Genomic DNA, 20251 nt, shown 5'->3' with positions numbered 1-20251 from the left:
CAATAAATGTTTCTAACTTACTCATTGGTTGTAGTTCAGAAATCTGGCTTTATATGGAAATATTGGTATATATGTGTATATATATGGTATATAGGTATATAAATATGTATACTGGTATACATGTACTTTTTGGTACCTCTAAGCTTAATAAATTTATTAATTTGTTTGTTTGTTTGTTTGTTTCCAGATCCCATTTGAGGTTACTTGGCAATCAATAACAAATTTGGAAGAGATGTTTGATCTTGCCAATGGATGTATAATAACTGGAGGAAGTCTTTTAGATTGGATCATTTCTCTGCTTCAATAAATGCTATTTTGCAATAACTTGATCAGTTATTAGCTGAAAGCTACAGACTTAGACTTAAGTTCTAGTGTTAATGTAACAAGTTCATTAATCACATCAGGTTTTGGCTCCTGTTATGTTTTATAATTTGCACTTTTAGCTTATTTCTAATTATTAAAGCATTAATAGTTTTTAAAATCAAAATAATTTTTAAGGAATTTACTAATTTTAAGGAATTTAATTTTATAGGTAGTTTCTTTATAAGAGGATTTTCTAGCTTTTCAGTAATTTCTTATTGTTTAGAAGAGCTGAATAGGTTTGTAGCCTTTTAGCTCCTGCTAATAGATTCCTTTTTCCCCTGAAGTTGTATTCTCATCAGCAGTTTTTATATTGCTTTTACAGTTATCAAAAAGTTGGTATTATTTCTGAAGTTGAGAATTTTTGGGGAGGCTAAAATCATCACTGAGTTTGTTCTTTAATTCATCTGGTTGGAAACTAGCATTTCACACTATTAAGGGTGCAAGTGATAATTCAAATGTCTTCATAATTTCAAAGCATTTTTTAAAAAACAAACCAAACTCCCACAAACAAATAAACAACTCCCCCCAACAAGGCAGTACAAAGAATGAAATGGTACAATACAGAATATTTTTATATCGTTCTAAAAAGCTAAGGGAACCTTTCTGAATGTTGCTGTAAACATTAATTTAAAGTGCTTAAGAAACACAAATGAGTCCTAGCAACAGCCACCTGAGGCAATATGCTTGAGCATATTCTCTCTCTCAATGCGGGAGCATCTCAAATGCTCCAGCGATTGAGATGGAGACTTGCACATGAACAAGTGAGTTCGCAGACCAGAGAGGGGCCATGGCACTTTGGTTTTGCTCACATCCCAAAGCCAGGCACTCCTTCGCTACTTATGTTGATTTGTTTGCAGCAAACAGCAAAAAACCCCAGGACATTTTGGCGGGAGTCCTGTGAGACTTGTCCTATAACTAGTTATGGTTTTGTATTCCAGGAAAATTCAGCATTAATGGTTACCATTCCTGGCCTCGTTACCTGTGAAAAATGACAGTCCCTTTCACTTCAGTCAGACATTCCCTGTACTGTAGCCCAGTACTAAAACAATAAACTTTTTAAAGCTATTTGGAAATTGCAGATTTACCTTGGCTTGTGCTTTTCAGAAAAATGTTGTCTGGTTGAGTTTCTTTTAGGAAGGAAGAGGGAAAGAGGTAAGATTCTGAATAATGAATATCTTAAATGTTATCAGTACAGGAAGAAAGGGAATAAAGTTTTCTCCTATTTTTCTTCATTCCTATAAAAGAAAGAAGGTTGGATGTATTTGCATTATGTGTAGCTGTTTTAAAAGTTATGCTGTTTTTATTTTGTGTACACTTTTCTGGAATGCTGTAGGTAGCAGGAAAATTAGAAGGGCAATGATACAAAGAAAGGAAAAAAGTGAGTAATTGGCAGGGCAGTTATTTTTGCAAGACAATATAAAAACTGAGTTTGTGTGATTATTTATTTTTACTGCTTCACAGCCAGTTTGGAAGATACACTCCTTGCATTATTCTTTCACTAAAAGAATTTCTTGTTCTGCAGTTGTTCAAAAAGCGGGAAGATAAAAATTGACATCACTCATTTTTCCTTTACAAGAACAAGTAGGAAATTGATTGAAGCTTTAAAAAAAAAAACAAACAAAAACCCACAACAAAAAACCAAGAACCAAACAAGGTATTCTGTCTTTTGTTGTGCTTTGTAAAAACTAAAAACTTCTTTTTTTTTCTGTTTGGGGTCACCTTGAAGATTATCATAGGACTTTTATGTAGCTTAATTAATATTTGTAAAATATGCTATGGCATCAGGTGAAAATGGAAGTGAAGTTCTATTACAGACAAGGGGGTTTCAGTCCTGCCTGTCTGGACCTTGTTATATTTCCTATACTTGAAAGAGAAATATTAAATAAAAGCCTTTACCTTTTCATTTAAAACACATTACTATACTTATTTTCCTATAATATATACTTTGTAAGATTTTTTTTAAAAGAAAAATATCCTTTAACACAGCACAGCGAAATAATAACATTAAAACATTGACCTCACTGTATCCATAGCAGCAGATTGTATTCTCATAAACACAGGATAAAGTCTTCCATGCAGGTTTCAGAAGAAACATTGGAGAAAACATTTTTCTTTTAGCATATAATTAAACTGTTTAGTTAAAATCTGCTTGTATGTAGGGAAGCTCATATCTGAATGTCTCCAGTAATCGCAGAGAAAAGACGTATAGAAGTAATTGCAAAGTAAATTGTTTCTTGGTTATGTATTGCAGTAGTTCGGTGGGTTTTTTCCTTGTCAGTAAATGGAGACTAAAGCCTTCAATATGTGAAATCAGAAGATATTTGTGTCAGCATCATGCTGAATTAGATTTGCATAGAATACTTGTCTGTGTCACTGTCTCCAAAATTAAAAAGGAAGAGGAGGAAGGAGGATTTCACTATGTAAGAGAAGACCTTTCTGCTGTGGGAAGTTCTTCTCTATGATCTGCCCCCTACAAAAGTGCCAAAGAGCTACTTGCCATATTGACAGCTTTGAAACTCTAGCATGTTTACCAATTCTTTTAAATTTTAACTGAAATATTTCTGCATTCTACATCTATGGAAGGAATGGATAGTGCTTCCCTGTCTGATAAATTGTGGGATAGGGCAAAGAGAGAGAGACAGAGAGAGGGAGTAAGAGCGCACTGTGGGGAGAAATTGAAAGATTCTGAAAAGAATGACATTTTATCTTCAGTGCATTCCCTTGAGTGATGGACAAGACAGACCTAAGCACAACTAAAGAGCAGTAAAAAGAGATGTTTGGGGTTTTAAAATTATTTTGGTATTTTCCGTTATGTGAACCGAATGAAGCAAAAATGCTGAGAACAAAACCAGCTTCTGGTCCTTTAATTAAAAACTGTATCATCAAGAACATGCTAGAGCTCCAATTGAATTTGAACAGGGAGCTTAACAGTGAAAAGTCTGAATGGATTTTAGAATATATCAGTTTTCAAATACTGTTTCAAAATAGTTTCAAGTTATATTGGTGCCTTGAAAGATGTTCTATATTCAAGGCATTCACAGGATTTCTCATGCCTCCAAATGTATAGTAGCTTGAAATTATTTCTGGCTAAATTAATTTTATGATGTGGAAATCAGTAATTTCACACAGATTTATCCAATTGTATGTGACTGGTTTTTAAATTCCACTGCAGCTCCAATTCAGAATATTTTTTTGTTGTCCAAAGTATTTATTCATTTTTTGGATAACATAAATCTGACAAAATAATCCTAGTAATTACCCTCACTATGCCTCAGTTTCTTTATCTGAAGATAACAGTAATCCCCTCAACAGCGAGGGATTTTAAGTTTTCTGCATCAACATTTAAAAAATATTTTCAGAATGAAAGAGGAAGGCTATTTACGTTATTATTCAATTGAGACACACTGTAGAAGGAACAGTCATTTATTTCCAGTCCATTTTCAGTGAAATCCAAGAAGGAAGATTCTTTAAAAGAATAATGATGGAGTTAGAATTAATTGTTGGCTAATATGCTGAACTAATTAAGCCAGCAGAGAGATCCATTTATGCTTGCCAAAGGTTTTCTCTGAGTTAAAGATACTGAGAACATCATTAAATGAAGGAAGTGAAAATATGAAGCATAGGTTAATCTTTAAAACAGAGTGGGTGAAAGGGTCCAGAGGCAAGTGCTGAAGTCAAATATTTACCACTGCAATTTAATTTTCCACTTGAAACCCTAGAGATAATTAGAATTATTCTCATTTGTCTACCATCTCAGCATGATTTAGGATTCTGCTTAATGTGCAAAGAAAAAAAAAAAGACTGTGCTGAAGCAAATGGTACCAAAACTCTCAGTGCTAAACCAGAATCTGCTACCTAAGGAATAATCACGAGCTGACTGAGCCAGCCCTATAGTCCTGTGCAGAGGGTGAAAGTCTGTGAAAACACAGAGCACCTAAAGGGCTGGTTTAGTTCCTGGACAGACATTCAGAGTTGAAAAGTACATTTCAGCAGCCGCCAAAAAATTTTAGTGCCCTAGGCAGAGCTCCTTGCTTCTTGGCAGTGACGCTTGCTTCATTCCCCTTGAATTCTGGCTTCATACAGGTACTACACAGCAGAGCTAGTGGTGAAAGTCAAGATTCTGTCTGTCTTATGAAATTGCTGTATATATTTTGTCATCATACAATGTGCAGTGTATTAATCAGCTCTGTTACATTCCTATGATTCCACTACCAAATGCGATAATACCAACTTTAAAGTGGTCTCCAAACCACTCTAAAAAAAAAATTATAACCATAAAGAAATTCAGGCCTTTTTTTTCTCCCTAGTGTCCTGACTGTCTTGCTCTCCTGGAACTCTGTGGCTCATCCTTCAGAACCTAATGTCTCTGCCCCTACAATGGAAACCTTGTTTATGGGCAAAGAGGACACCTATGCATGTTTAAAGCAAAAAATGTATTAGCATAATTGAAATCTTAGCCTAATCCAAGAATTGTTATTAATCCAGGTGTCTTGGTTTGGAAAGACAGGTGTCTGCTAGGGAGGGCAGGAGCCTCCCTTGGAATGGAGACTGCAAACCCCCTCCATTAAGGGGCTCTCAGGCAAAGCCATGAGGATAGGAATAACAGTTCTTTCCGAGTATATATAGCAAGGCAAACAAACAACAATAACTATGGTATTAACAACAAAACATAACTGAGAGCCTCGTGACGGCCTTCTCAGCCAAGACGGGAAGGGGTGGAGGAGAGGCTTTGCTTCACAGAACCCTGGGGCACTCTGACCCCTGTGGCCCTGCAGGACTCCAAGGAGCACCAAGCTGGAACGGCAGGAATGAACAGAAATCCCGGGCTGGTGGAGGAGATGTACCAGAAGCTCCACAGTGGTAGCTGGAACTGCGGGACGTCCCGGCAGGGCAGGGAGTGCGGGGCTACAGCGTAGCAAAGGCCCAGAGCAGCGCCCGAGAAGCAGCGGGGCCGGGACAGCATCGGCCCAGCTCCCGGCAGGGCAGGAAAAGGCGAGCTCAGGATACCTGGACACACGAGCAGATGGTGGTAGGTCCCTAGAACTGGGCTCCGGTGGTTACAGTGAATTCTCCCCGGAGTGAGCAACAGCCTGACCCTGCTCCTTCCGATGCCAAGAGCGAGAACCCAGCTGCCCCAGCCCCGTCAACCTCACGGTATCTCCCACTCGAGAGAAACTCCCAGAGACAAAAGTGTAGCCAGGTGCCACACTCCTCTCCCGACCGTAGCAACTTCCGGTTTTTTTAACTACTCATAAGTACCCAGTAGTTAGTTTCCTAGCAACTTATGGGAAAAAAATCTGTAAGTAAAGAAAGAAAGAAACCCAACCCCCAAGACCAGGTCTAATTATTATAGGAAAAGAAAGAATACTTCTATATGCAATAAGTTTTAAAAAGAACAGTAGTAATACAGTTAAAATTATTATATAAACTATTTTTGCCTCTCTTTACCTGTGTATTGCTCACACTTCCACTACTTTTACAGCCTTGCACAATTGCTGGGAATACCCTGCCTTGCACAGGTGGCCTTTCAGCAACACCACCACTTCAGTGTTAAGGGTTGGGCTTGCAGCTGCAGTCCTTTCCCTGAATAGGACACACCAACGTGTCCCAATGGTGCCTTACAAATACCAATAAAAAGCACAGCACAGGCACTGGCATTAAAAAAATGCCAGCAAAGGTCCTACCAGCAGGAAAAACTGGTTAAATTGAGGGGCTGTTACAGAATAAAGCAAAACGTGGTGATCATGTTTACTTAAAATCCCCCACATTTTTATTTGTTCAAGGCTTCAGGGCATGTCAGGCCGGTGCTCGCCTATCCGTCTGTAAAAACAGCGACGCTCCACAGTGAAGAGATAAAGAAAAAAAGCCAGAGGATGTGGTCGTGGTAAAGAAAAGGCTTTAGATTCTTTCTGTAATGAAGCTAGGATGGAATAACAAGCGCTAGCCTCAGGAGTGAAACATGACAGGTTTAGCAGCAAATTAGGACTGCAAAATAAAGTGGAGTGAGAGTAGAAGACTTGCAGGAATGCTGAGGATCCCTTAACACTCAGCTGAGAAGGCAGATGATTGAAGATATAGATTATGACTAATGATTGGTTAATGAGGATTAATAGATGCAATAGAGACATGATTCTCATTGCTGTAGGGAAATAATGGCATTTTGTGTAACAGTGGCATGATTTTTTTCCTCTTGATTCTGAGTTCACTTATACCGACTAGATATTAAATGAACTTGGAAAATCAGGACTCCATCAAAAAGGTAAGTAAATCAGGCATTTCAGCTTGACTGGTTTTGAGGGCACATAGGGTGAACACTCACTCTGAGGCAGATGTCTACAAAAAGTTTTGCTACAGCTCCCACATCTCATACACCTTTCATTTAGTACATAATTTTGTGTTTAGGGGTAGAAAGCAGGAGTGCAAACGCGTATTACCGTAAAGTGCTACCTTTTATTTTACCAGATGAAAATAACAAAAAAATTCCCTCCTTCTGTAAAATCCAGCATGACCAGCATAACAGTTCTATTGCAAGTCAGGAAACAAGCCAGCAATACTCTATTACTTGGTGTTAGTAGAAGCAATGTATTAACGGCAATATTTTCTTTCGCTCTGTCGCGATGATATCCCCGTGTCCCAGATGTACCGACATCCCAGATGCCGGCTGTACTGGATGCCTTTTGCTCAGCACTGGAATCTGCGTTTCCAATTCAAAACGCAGCAGATGGGGTGCCCCTCAAACCCACTTCCCGCGGATTTATTGCGTGGCCAGCGCCACCTCCCTCCGGCAGCTGCCAGGGAGCGGCTCCGTGCCCGTGCGGGCTCAGGGCCCGTCCCGCAGCGCAGACTGAGCGGGCGCGCCCCGGCCCTGCCCGGCGCGGGAGCCGCCGCGAGGCCTCTCCGGGCCGCCGTAGCGCGGGGAGCGGCGCGCGGGGGCTGCCGGGACGGGGCGTGTGAACTTGGGCGCGGCGCGGAAAGTGCGGCCGCGAGCGCGCGCGGGGCCGGGGTCGCGCGGCCGGGCCCAGTCGGGGCGGGCGGAGCCGGGGCCGGGCCGGTCCCTCAGGCGGCGCCGGGCCGCACCGGCGGGGCGAGCGGCGGGGCTCGGCCCGGTGCCCGCCCGGCCAGGTGCGCAGCGCCGCGGGGAGAGCGCGGGAGAGGGGCCGGGGCCGCGCCGTACCGTGCCGAGCCTAATGCCGTGGGGCGGGGTGCGCCGAGCGGCTCCTCCCGCAGCCTCCAGGGCTGAACCGCGGGGCGGGAGACAAGCGGCTCCGCGGGCTGATGCCGAGTGAAGGCGTACGTGGACCCGGAATTTCTTGTGTAGTTTTGTGAGTGTTAACGCTTCCGGCAGTAAGAATGAATGGCCTGAAGCTGGAAGTGGAAATGTCCCGCAGACTTTGGCTAAGGGGTGGTTTTGTTTTCAGCTGAAGGGAATGCTCACGTTTACAGTCCTCGTTTTTTGATAGTTCAAAATCACCAGGAGTAAAAACCTGAGTGTCAGCATTTCAAACTAGGCACCAGTAAACCTGGCTTTAAGTCTTAAAAGGTGTCGGACAAAATAAGTAGCAGTCCATTGTTCTTGGCCTTTTTGTTTTGTAGCGTTTTGTAAGGTGTAGTGAAAGGTGACTCGTTGTCGCTCGTATTCTGCTGTCAAAGGCTTAGTTTAAAGGATTCTCGGATGTCTCCTGTGGAGTGGTGAGATGAACTCTGAAACGAGTCCTTTAGGTCCTCATTGCCAGCCTGCCCCTGCTATAGTTTTATTCTGGTTTGTATAGCCCCATCTGCTGGGGAGAAATAGGTCCTTCACGCACTCAGGGCTTCCTGGTAGGCAGCTGTGAACTGTGGAGATAAAAGCTTCATTTTAGTCTCTTGATGCCATAGAGGGGGTGGCTTTGTGAAAGAGAAACCACGCATTTCCTGCAAGAGTTCAAGTAAGCAAAAGCTTGGAGGGTCTGCTGTTTTCACTCGTGTATGCAGCTGAACAGTACTAACTGTTTAACTCTCAAATTCATGTTGTGATTACCAAGAAAATGTCAACCGTGCCATTTAAAATTGTCGTTTTGAATTTTTAGGTTGCCTGGTTTGGTTTTTTTATTTTATGTATTTTCACTTATTTATTTCTGCCAAAACAGGTGCAGCCATGCAAGAAAGCATACGTTTTGCATCATCAGGAGATGACATTAAGATATGGGATTCCTCATCTTTCACTGTGGTGGAGCAGTTCAACCCACATACGCCCTCACATCCAGTCAGTTCACTGTGCTGGGCCAGCAATAGTATCCTTTACAGCTTCAGCCATATTTCTGTGGGTCTTCTGCAAAATTCCAGTGGTTTTTTCTTTCCTTTTTTACGGAAGTGTTTGTGAAACACAGGCCTGATGTCTTTTGAAGCCTTGTATAAAATTATTGGTATGTGTCTTGACCAAAGTTTTGTGGTTCCCCTTGCTGAAGGGGTTGGCAGAATCAGTTGATGATGGTAAATAATTCGGAAGAAGTTTCTCATCTCGGGAGCCAGCACTTTTTCTTATGACTGTAACGTGCCTGAATTGTCTGCCAACTGCAAAACTTACTCATTTGTTTCTTCAGTAGCCGATTATGATACTCACTTTCAAGACAGTGTTTAATTAACTGACAAGCTTGAGCAAAGCAGTTGTTGATGTAGTAAAATTCTGAATATAGTATAGTGAGGAAAATTGCCATCAAAGATTTTTTTTTCCCCTAGTTAATGTAGGAGCAAAAAAGTTACAACAATTGGAACACAAATGAATGTTTTAGCTATGGAGCTTGAAGAGAATTTGAAACACACATATAATGTATATGCATACACTCTTGTATGTGTTTAGTAAACTTTATCTACAAACAGTCTGTCTTATATGCTTTCTTCTACCAAGTCTCCTCTTCATCTCCCCAAACTGAAACAATGAAGTACCTTGCTTTATAGACTTGTCAGCTTGTTAGGGATAAAACATTAGTTCTGGTTCTGCATAGTTCTGTAAAATTATACAAAAGTGCCTTAAAATAATGAAAGCAGTAGCAAGCACTGCTTTGCCTGCTGGTTCTCTTGTGTTAAATCCAGCCAATTAACGTGTGTTATTCTTAAAGGAGCAAATCTGTATTTGTATCACAATGGGCATTGGCCTGAGGACTGAGTGATTACTCAATTTGTTTAGTGGTGGTGCAGATGCCATCTCCCTGCTCTGTAGTTCTGTAAATGTTCTTATTACTTTGGCGTACTTGGTTTCATAAAAGGTTCTTTTTGGGGTTTTGTTTTTCTTTTCTCAGTACAGAGTGGGAGAAATTGGCAACTGCTCTTTGTACTCTAGAAACTGTGGTGAAGTAGTCTAACATTTGTCGTGACCAGGACCATTCTTTAAATCCATAGTCTGCTAACAGCAACAGACATTCCTTTGAACTAGTGATAAATGGGGCTCTTACTTGGGGGTGTGGGGAAACACAACTGTAGACTGGATAAAGCTGCCTTAGTGGTAAAGAGCTCTTAAATAATACCTGGCAGATATTTCTCATCTTTTCTATCAAAGAAATTGCTGTCTGTCTTGTATTGGCAAGTAAGGGCTGTAGCTAATTCAAGAACTTCTTAGTGAAAGCTGGGAAAATAGCCTTGTGTTTCTGTTTCTAGGTCCCTTCAAGGTACAGTGCTTTAGACTGTTTAGTCAATCTGTCTTGTGTTCAGTAAGGGAAGCGTACCCGTTGCTCCTATTAATCACCAGTATCCTACAATTATGCTTCTTAACCCGTGACAAAGATAGATACCTGGCCACTGCTTCTGCTACTGGTGATAAAATAGTTGTTTCAAGCTGTAAAAGCAAACCTGTTCCACTCTTTGAAATAGCTGAAGGAGTAAGTATGAGTAATGCTTTTCCCTCGTTTTTTCCCCTTTTTCACTTTGTATCCTGTGTGTCTTACATCTGTTCTGCATATTTGGATCAATTTAATTTTAGTATTGTTAGAATTATGACACATAGGTAAAAACATTTCCTTGTGTATTGTTAAACACAAATAAAGAGGGGGGGCAACGATGCTTTTAAAACAATTCTGTCAGTAAGAAGATAGAGATGCAGTTACACCAGTGTGATAACTTGAGGCAGTCAGTGGTTCAGATGTGATCTAATGTGTAGAATATGGAATAGCTCAAGTTTGAACTTCATTTTTCAACTTGAGCTGTCAGTATTGTGCATGCCTATGAATTGTATCCTGGAAAACATAAGAGTCTATGTAGAGGTGGTTCTTGGAGCATACATGTGCCAGCTTCTGGAATTGCAAGAAATGAGAGTTGGTGTTGTGTTCAAGGCTTTTTTTTCCCCCTGTTAAATGGAAGTGGGGCACTTGAAAAAGCTGGACTTAGTTTTAGAAGAGTCTCTTCACATGGTCACTTAAATAGCTTGTTAGTGTTCTAAACCAGTCTAATTATTCTCCTTGGATAGCTGTTATAATGCTAATTTAGACTGGAAATTTTCTGAAAAGTTGTTCAAACCTTGCTTTTAGGATGCTAAAGCAAACACTTTCAAAGGTGGAGTGTTTGTCCTGAAGGTTTTGCCAAATTTGATCTATAACTAATGCAATCCTTTGCAATTTTATCATATCAATTATTAGATGGACTTGTTTTTTCTTCACTCAAATCTTGAGAACTTAAAAGTGAATTTTCAACGTCATGGAACTGAATAATAATTTGTCCTCAGTGTAGGCCTATCATTAAGATTGACTTTTTTTTTTTTTTTCAAAACCTGGTACTTCATTGATTATTTTAAAAAGAATCACTTAACTGAATTATGAGGTTTGCTGCTATAATATTCCCTGTAATGTTTAGGGACTGTGAAGTATGTAACTTAGACAACTCCTTGGGTTTTTTTTAAAGAGTTTTATTCCTTAACTTAGGATTAAAAAAACCCACCTGAGTACCTGAATAAAATACTATGATTGCACTTTACGGAGCTATGATTTAAAGGGAAAGTGCATATTGGAGGAAAAGGTGCCAAAAAATTTGAAATGGGAAGGGGGAAATGCGAGTATTTGAAGATACTTTAAAATCTAAGTATATTAATATATCTTAACTGTATGTCCAAAGTAGACTTGATTTTAAATGCCTTTTGATAGGAAATGGCTGTAGAGTATGAATACGTCTGTCTATTCCCACAAGTCGTAGGACTATTTGTGCTGATGAAAATGAAAACACACATTAATATGCTTTGAAATAGATTTGAATAAACCCCTTAATTATCTTTAAGCATACTTTTTCTTCTTTCTCCATTAGATGAAACAGACATGTGTGAGCTTGAATTCTAGTTCCTCGTACCTCGTCAGTGGAGGCCTTGATAACACAGTTAATATCTGGGATTTGAAGTCCAGAAAGATTTACTGCAGCCTAAAGGTAAGTTTGGCTGAAGACTGTAGCTCTCCACTTCCAGGTTTTGCTGCCAACTCTAAAAAATATACTTTCTCTAAGTAGTGTGTGTAGGATCAAGGTCACAGATAGGAGCTAGCAAACATCTGTGTCTTGTTCAAGTTTGTGTTCTTTATGTGCTGTAAATAGCAAATTTAACAAATGTGTAACTTGGTGTTTTCAGAGTAGAGTTCTATAATAATATGTGTTTAAATTTTCAGAATAGACTTCTTATTTTGCAAATTTTTATTGGTATTGTCTGATGGGGGTTTTTTTCCAGGAGTTGCACTCCAGGTAATTGCTGTTTCTGGTATGTTGAATGAGAAAACACTTCTGTATTTGTGGAATACTGTAGCAGAACTAATGTTGTGCAAAACTGGAAGACGTTATCTTCTAATGGATCCAGTATGAATTCTCTAAAATGTTTTTATGATGCATGAAAAGTAGGATGGCTTAGTATTTTTCCCACATGCCTTCAGTAGATGGTTTGCCCTTATTTAGCACCACTGTTTTTAAGAGGCTATGAAACTTCAGCTTTTATTTATCCTGGCTTTTTTGGACTTCCAGAGTTACAGTTGGAAGCAAAACTTCTAGCTAGCCAGTACAATACTCTAAGTATCTGTTCCTAACTTTTGGGTTAGAAGTACTCAATTGTCTTCCTCTATATAGGAATATAGGAGAAAATAATATATTCATTATACACAATATCATCACTGCACATGACTGTACTGAGAAGCTGGTTGGTAAATACACGTGTTAATGCTAAAAGTGACAGAAGGGGAAGTTGTCAGTAGTACATCTGATTAACAGAAAGTATATTCAAATATCACTGGTTTCTGGGAGATTTTACTTTTAAAATAATGTTCATAATACACTTGCGGTAAATATCTCTGTGGTTGTCTTATTAAAATATTTTATATAATTATGTGATCATCTTTACTAATTTATTAAAACCACCTAATGCAAACAATTAGAGAGTGGTTATGATTGATCTTTGGTATGTTTTGCTGCAGTTTTCTGTGATACTCCATAACAACTCTTAAATCTTTTAAAATGTTACATGTGGTCAGAAAAAAATCAAGCTGGAGTTTTTTTGCAGAAGCATAAATGAGGAAGAATGTCTTTAACACTCTCCTTTTAACCTCCCTTTCCCACAGGAGCATAAAGATGAAGTCACGTGTGTTGCATATAATTGGAATGATGGCTATGTTGTTTCTGGGTCTTTGAGTGGAGAAATCATCCTACACAGCGTTACCACCAATTTATCAAGTAGTCCCTTTGGTTATGGCAGCAGACAGGTAGGCTGTCGGTGTTAAGTTCCTGTCAGGTACTAAGCTTAATTTGAAGTCTTTAGAAATTGAAAGTACATATCAAGAGCTTTCAAGTTTTGGTATTCTGTTTCATTTTAATTTTTAAGAATGCCCTTAAGGAAAGGAGAAAGCAGACCACTGTATGCGTTATAGCCTTAAATACTAGGTTGTGTCAAAATACAAATTTCTCAAGTGCCTTCTTTTCTATACAGGTTACAGCAAATTTTACTTGGTAGACACTGGTTCCTCAAAAAGAAACTTTTAGATGTCTTAGAAGTGATTAAAGCACAGTTGGCTTTACAAACCAGAATTTCAATTCACCACTGAATGTATATTGTTGCAGAGGGCAAAGACCATGCAGCCTGGATTCTAACTTATTCAAAGCTGTCTGTACAGTAGGGGTGAATACAAGGCTGTATTTGGAAATAAGTTTATTTAGTCTGGAGATTAAAATTGCACAGCTGCTCAAAGAGAAAAGTAATGAGGTTTTATCTTACCTACTTAGGTGTTTAGTTTGGGAGAACTAGTTTGAAGGAAGATTGTGCACAAGGCAAACACAAAGTTTGTGTACTACTTAGGAACCTTGGTACGGTTTGCCACTGCAGTTCCTTTCTGCAGACTCAAAAGATATTAAAAGAATTAGTGTGTATCACAGGGGGAATTCCCTTGATATAAGAGCATTTGTAGTAGTAAATGAGCTGTGTTGTCCCACTGGAAATTCCAATGTGTGCTCTTAGTGAGAATCATCTTGTCTCACAGATAGCCATGTGTTCGAGTTCCAGGCATGCTTTTATTTACTGAAACATTTTTACAGAGGTAGGAACTGCCTAGGGGATACAGAACTGTTGCTTTGATCCTAAACCTGACCTTTAATGTTGCAAGGAATACTGAAGTGGTGACTTATTCCTTTTCTGTTACTGCAACAGCTTTTTCAGTCTTAGATTGCAGATAGTGTCAAATTAAATTCTTCTCCTGGCTCGCACGAACAGTATAATGTAGTGAAAAATCTCTTACAATCTCATAGCATCTTGGGAAATATGGTGTACTTTCTGATGAAAAACCTCTGTTAAATTCAAACTGTCTCTGCTCCTAGGTGCTGCAGTGTCTTTGATCCATTGCCAATCCTATACTTATATTGGAGCAAAATTGTGCTTCATACTTGGTTTGAGCTTAAAAATCCATCTATATAGTCAGGTCATTTTTCTGATTTGATTGTTATGATCTTATGAAGAATGTGGATGTGAGGCAGGAGCTGCTGGGAGGTCTGATGCCTTGAGAGGCTACCTGGAAGAGAGGCTAGACAGTGTTAAAGGAATGAAGTAGGCATTTATTAAAAAAGCCTTCAAAGGATACACCTTGGCCAGTACAAGAGTCTGGCTGCAGCTCTACCTAAGATGGATACCCAGTCACGAGTTTTCACATTTTTATAAGTTTTGGCCCATTTACATATTGGGGTCAATTGTCCAATTACAGCTTCAAGTTATGAAGTCCCATCCTCCCAGCTGGCTTGCTTTTATTTATAATTTTTGGGCCTGAAGCTGTAATGGTGTCCTTGGTTCTCAGGCTGGAAAGGATTGTTTTGTCTGACTACTCTGTGAAGAGAACTTGCTAACACTTTATGTGAAGTTCAGAGTTATATACCAATGCAATACAGAATCTAGAAAATATGAAAGGTGAAACTTAAGGCATCGGGTCCATGGCTGGATTATGCAGCTGAGGTGAATATCCAGAGTGGGGACTATGCTGATAGTTAATTGGAAAATGACAAAATTCTTGTGAGGATGATTTGCATGAACCTGTTTGATATATTCAGTTCTTTCCACCAGAAAGTGATTAGGTGTAAGAGATAGGCTGTGAATAACTATTTTGTTAGATGAAATCAAGAAGTCTGCTGCAAAGCTGAGTGACCTTTAGGATGGATAAAGCTTTTTGATGTGTTAAAGTAATTGCAAACAAAGAGCTCCTGTTCACATTCTAAAGGGTCTATAACATTTTCTTAGGGAGGGCAGTAATTTGATTATAACTTTAATTCAAAATGGAATTGAGCTATCTATTGGATGTCCCGTATTCCCAGCTTGTCTTTGATTCTAAAAATATTCTTTACTTTTATGTGCAGAAATGGCTTTATTACTGTTTTGGGTTTTAACTGGAGAATTGGAGAAATGATTCTGCAGTGAACAAATACCCAAAGACTTGTGCAATTCTGTTAAATTTAAAAAGCCTTTACTTGATTTATAGCTTAGGGTCTGGCTTTCCTTAAGAGTAAACTTGAACAGATAAACAGTGTATTATACTGTTTGATCCTGGCGCTAGTTTTCTGACTTAGGAAGGGTCACCACTCCATAGTAACGTTTTTTAGAATTGAGGAATGTGAAGTCTAACTAACCTTATAAATTTTAGCTTGTCTCTGTTTGATTCAGCATGATGGAATGTTGTTTCTGTGCCAGTTAATTTCTCATGTTGTGTAGATTCTACAAGTAGTAGAATAGCCCAAGGTTGCAGTGCTTTCTCTGACTTTAAACAAAATTCTTTTCATCAGAGCATTGGTCTATATTCTGTTAATTGATTTTCATTTAGAACACCTTTGTGTTTTATTAGAATTGAGTTCTTGCAGAGTTTTTTGCAGATCCCATAGTTTGTCTTTGCTATTGGCAATCATTTAGACTACCAGATTCTTATCTGCTTGCTGTTGTGAGGATAAATTAAGATTTGTTTCAAAATACAATGTTTGTTCAAGTCTTCACTGCCTGGTGCAATTCTCCTAGCAACAGGATTTAGTTGAACTGTTTGAACAGCTGGCTGGTTTGTAAAGGAGTGTTATGGATTCTGGCCACTCCATATAGTGAAAAGCTTGTCAGCTTTTAAAGCTAAAAGTGGGGAGCAGTGGTAATACAGGGAATGTAGGCATGCGAAAGAAAATGGAGCACTTGCCCAGACTTGTGAGATTAAAAGGATAAAGGAGAAAAGAAAATGGCTTACTTGGTAGGATAGCGAGGGAGGTTTGAGAAGACGTAGAAGAGAGTAATCTTGGTGGGCAGAAGGGCAGGAGTGAGAAAATGAAACATGAGCAGATGCCAGGACAGAAAGGAGGAAGCATTTGGAGGTGAAAATTTGAGAGAACTGTGAGGGTCAGGAATATCTCGCATGTAGATCCTGTTAAAACTGTTACTCCTGAATCTCTCAGTATTTTTTTCAATGTAAACAAACAGAAAAATGATGATGAAATTCTGACCAGTAGAGAACCATATTAATGATAAAGAATTATGCTTGTTCCTGTTTGAATATGCAGTTGAAGGTGCCACCCCTTTAAAGCAGGTTGAAGCAATTTGTCTTCCAGCAAGATACATAATACAAGTGCTGGAAATGATGCTGGAAGAGTAAGAAGCAAGACATATCTCCATTAAGATGAAGTTAAAGACAGAAATAGGATAAAGACCGGTACTATGCGTTGTGGTGTGGTCTATGCCAAAATAAAACAATAGCTTTTTGAGACCATTTTCAGGCAAATAATATGAGTACTTATTGGACTGGACTTGAGTAAAGTACTTGATTCAGTGCTTTGGAGAAAATACTAGGTAGGATGGTAAGAAACTTACTATATTGATAATCAAACAAATATTTTCTTTCATTATCTGTCTTGTTTAATATATTTAGTGGTGCTTATGATAGTAGAGGTAAGGTCAACAAAACTGGGGGAGTGTCTGGAGCACGGGCCTTGTGAGGAGCAGCCGAGGGAGTTGGGATAGTTCAGCTTGGAGAAAAGGAATTACAGGGGGACCTTACTGCTCTCTACAACCACCTGAAAAATAGGTACTAGCAAGCTGGGGGGGTTGGTCTCTTCTCACAGGTAACAAGCAATGGGAGAAGAGAAAATGGCCTCAAGTTGCACCAGTTTAGATTGGATATTAGGACAAAATTCTTCTCTGAAAGGGTAATGAGACATTGAAACAGGCTGCCCAGGGCAGTGATGGAATCATCACCTCTGAAAGCATTCAAAAGACACGTGGGTGTGACATTTAGGAACATGGTTTAGTAGTGAACATGGCAGTGCTGGGGTAAGGCTTGGACCTGATGATCTTTGAGATCTTTTCCAGCCTTAACAATTCTGTGATTCTAGGCAGAGCTATGCTGAAACCCAGTGAGAAGGCATTTGCCTGTAAGAGAGGATTGTGTCAGTATCAAAAAATAGTTGAAATGATAGACACAGGAATAACTGTGACAGAGTGGAAATCAAGATACTGGATTTAGGGGACAACTGACCCTCTTTTAGACTAGGATTTCAAAATTCCCAAGGGAAAGGAGGAGTTGGATTTCCTAATATAAAATGACAGTGACCAAAGCAGACTCAAAAAAGAAAATGCAATCTAGGATATTTCAGGGTAGGTATTTACAGTATAAAATGGATGAAATGTTACTACTGTTGCAAAGACAGTAGCAAAATATTTTGAGTATCATGAAAGATTTTAGTTGTCCATATTCAAGAAAGGTTCATACTGGGAGAGTTGCAAAAAGACTGATGGTACTGAAAAAACAGTCCTGGGGGACTCTATTGTTTTTTTGCCTGAAGGAAGCTGAGTTTGCTGTTCTTTAAAACAGCACTGGGGAGTTAGGAAACTGTTTAAGTGTGAGGGCATTATGGTCACAGGAGCAAATAGGTACAGATGGCTCATAAGTAAAATTAATCAGGAAATGGACTACTGTAGTATTATAGCAGTGAGCTTCTGAAACATCCTCTGAAGCAGTGTGGTGGAAACAAAATATCTTTTCTAAAAGGCAAGCTAAGTTCCTGGATTACCTGGTTCTGCAATAGGAAGGCTGCGTGTGATAAACCACTCTTGTTATCCTCTTCTGTGGTCTTAGTCCAGAGGCTGAAGTCTGTTCTGCAGGACCTACATACTTGCTTAACTCTGGTGTCTGTGTGTCTTATCGAATTGGCTGATACCCAAGTACCTCAAGTCAGTGAAGGAGAATTAAATTTAACAGTCTCGGCAGAAGACTAGTTGGTGAAATAATGCACCTTTTCACTCCTTTAGTTTTAGATATAATGTGGGGGTGTTTTTGTATGAAGCCATGATATTTGCTGGAAATTTGAGAAACCTCTCTGGAAGTTTCATTTTTCTTCTCCATAATTTTGCTCATCAGCTCATGTGGTACCCCATAATAGTAAAAAAAAAGTCTCCCCCTCAATAGCAAAAATGGCATTGTAGTGCAAAATTACTTTTTCTGGTTCTACTATTTATGTTTCAGAGTTGAAGCCTTTGTAGATAACTTTACCTTTGTGTTCCTAACTGGTTTGTGTCTTAAAAATAATTTATTATCATGTTTAATATTGGTATTAAAATTCATTTTTATGTCTGTTTTACAGCCTATTCGACACTTGAAATATTCATCCTTTAAGAAATCCTTGCTGGGCACCGTTTCTGACAGTGGAAATGTAACTCTCTGGGATGTAAATAGCCAGACCCCATATCATAATTTTGAAAATACTCATAAAGCACCAGCCTCAGAAATCTGCTTTTCTCCAGTCAATAAGCTGCTGCTTGTAACTGTAGGTTTGGATAAAAGAATTATTCTCTATGACACTTTAAGTAAAAAGTGAGTATATGAAAGACCTTTTGATTTTAAAAGATTCCTTATTTGGGTTTTGTAAACTGAAAAAACATGCCGAATTTTGACATAAATTATTTCATTCAGCCTCCATGCAGAATGGTTGAAGTATTGCTACTGGAGAACCTGTTCCATAGTCCATTTTGCTTTCTAAGTTAACAAACAAACAATTGAAAAACGCCAAGGCATGTGAGAACTAACTGAAGTCCAGTTTGTGGGTGGTGTTCTGCAGTGCTTGTGTATCGGCCTCTCTTGTTGATAGAGAGCAGTTAACTTCTGTGAGGGGCAGTGCAGCCTGTGGGGACCTTCAGCCACCTGAGCTTAGCTTGCCTGCTTTGCTAGTTAAAAGATGTAACTGTGGTGCACAGAGCTGCTGAGATAGTGGAGAACGTTGGATGGAAAAGCAGGAAGGATGGGACATGGGTAATGGGAATTTGTAGTAAGAGGATAGGATGGCAGGTGATTTTGTGGTTTTTAGCGTGAGTGGTGCTTTTACTCTAGCTGAATAAAAACAGGAGTCTTTGCATTTTGGAAGGATGTCCTAGAAGGATGCAAACTAAGACTAGAAGTTTTTCTCAGAGCGGTGGGAAGGGTTGAGTTGATAGGCTTGGGAAGCTAGAAGATGAGAGGATGTATGTAGTATGATTGCTGCTGTAAATGATGATACCAGTAAATAATGTTGGTGTTTGCTATTAAGAAGGCAATGTGATCCTGTTTCTATGAAGTCTTTTGGGGCATATGCAGGTGTTTTTTTTTTTTGTTAAGCATGAATGCTTAGTGTAGGCTAATCTACTGTTTGTTAAAATAGTTCACTGAATTTACGTGGCACTAGAGAAGTTGAACTACTGACCTATAGCTGAATTACAAAAGTTTATATATATGTATATATTCTGTGTTGAAAAGTCCAGCTTGTGAATTCTAAAAGATTCATCCTGTCCTTTCCTGTATTTGAAGGTTACTGACAACAATTGTAGCTGATTTTCCTCTGACCACAGTAGACTTCATGCCTGATGGTACTACTTTGGCTATAGGATGTTCCCGGGGAAAGATCTGCCAGTATGACCTAAGACAGCTGACATCACCGGTGAAAACAGTTACTGCTCACAAAGGCTGTGTGAAATGCATACGCCTTCAGTTCAGCAGCACTTTTTCCAAGGTATTTTTATTGCTCAGTATGCAGATTAATGAAAGCAAAGCATAAGCTGGAGTTCTAAAAGAAGTTAATATTCGCTGTCTAAGCGTTACAAATGCCAACAAAATTGGATCATACCAACACAGGAATTATAAACGGCTTAGTCTTAACTGCTGTTTTAGGCATTGTTAATGTGGAATTCCCCCCACTCCTGGCCTCAGTGTAGAAATAAGTGGAACTTAGACTTGTAGGTTTTCTGGTGTGGATATGCTGCCTTTGCAGATCAGTTTGTGGCACCTCCAGTTATTTGTAGGCAGTAGCAGAAAGGTCTGTAATGGCCCTTCTGCTTACAGAGAAGACACAGGGCTGCTCATTTGAAGATATTTTGTATGTCCTATATATGGACTTTTGCTAGCACATATAAACAGTGGAGAAGTTAATTAAAGAA

The 20251-nt window shown here is 39.2% G+C and overlaps 2 protein-coding genes across 10 annotated transcripts in view; both read left to right on the top strand.

Annotated features, from left to right (window-relative positions):
- The window catches only part of CFAP54 (cilia and flagella associated protein 54), a 108252-nt gene extending 103598 nt beyond the window's left edge, over positions 1-4654 (top strand). For all 5 annotated transcript variants that reach the window (XM_063396275.1, XM_063396270.1, XM_063396272.1 and 2 more), the window contains one exon: positions 188-4654. In XM_063396275.1, coding sequence (XP_063252345.1) covers positions 188-307 — 120 coding nt within the window. In that variant the 3' untranslated portion in view covers positions 308-4654. The remainder of the gene's footprint in view (positions 1-187) is intronic.
- A 609-nt stretch (positions 4655-5263) lies between these two features.
- NEDD1 (NEDD1 gamma-tubulin ring complex targeting factor) overlaps positions 5264-20251 on the top strand; it is a 31550-nt gene continuing 16562 nt past the window's right edge. The window contains exons 1-7 of one of the 5 annotated variants that reach the window (XM_063396280.1): positions 5264-5392; positions 8490-8633; positions 10120-10214; positions 11626-11742; positions 12912-13052; positions 18430-18659; positions 19626-19827. In XM_063396280.1, coding sequence (XP_063252350.1) covers positions 8498-8633; positions 10120-10214; positions 11626-11742; positions 12912-13052; positions 18430-18659; positions 19626-19827 — 921 coding nt within the window. In that variant the 5' untranslated portion in view covers positions 5264-5392; positions 8490-8497. The other 4 variants (XM_063396281.1, XM_063396279.1, XM_063396278.1 and 1 more) reach the window with 4 other exon arrangements.

Source organism: Prinia subflava, chromosome 4 (assembly GCF_021018805.1).
Source record: "Prinia subflava isolate CZ2003 ecotype Zambia chromosome 4, Cam_Psub_1.2, whole genome shotgun sequence".
NCBI classification, from domain to species: domain Eukaryota; kingdom Metazoa; phylum Chordata; class Aves; order Passeriformes; family Cisticolidae; genus Prinia; species Prinia subflava.
This window is presented reverse-complemented; position numbering and strand designations above follow the sequence as displayed.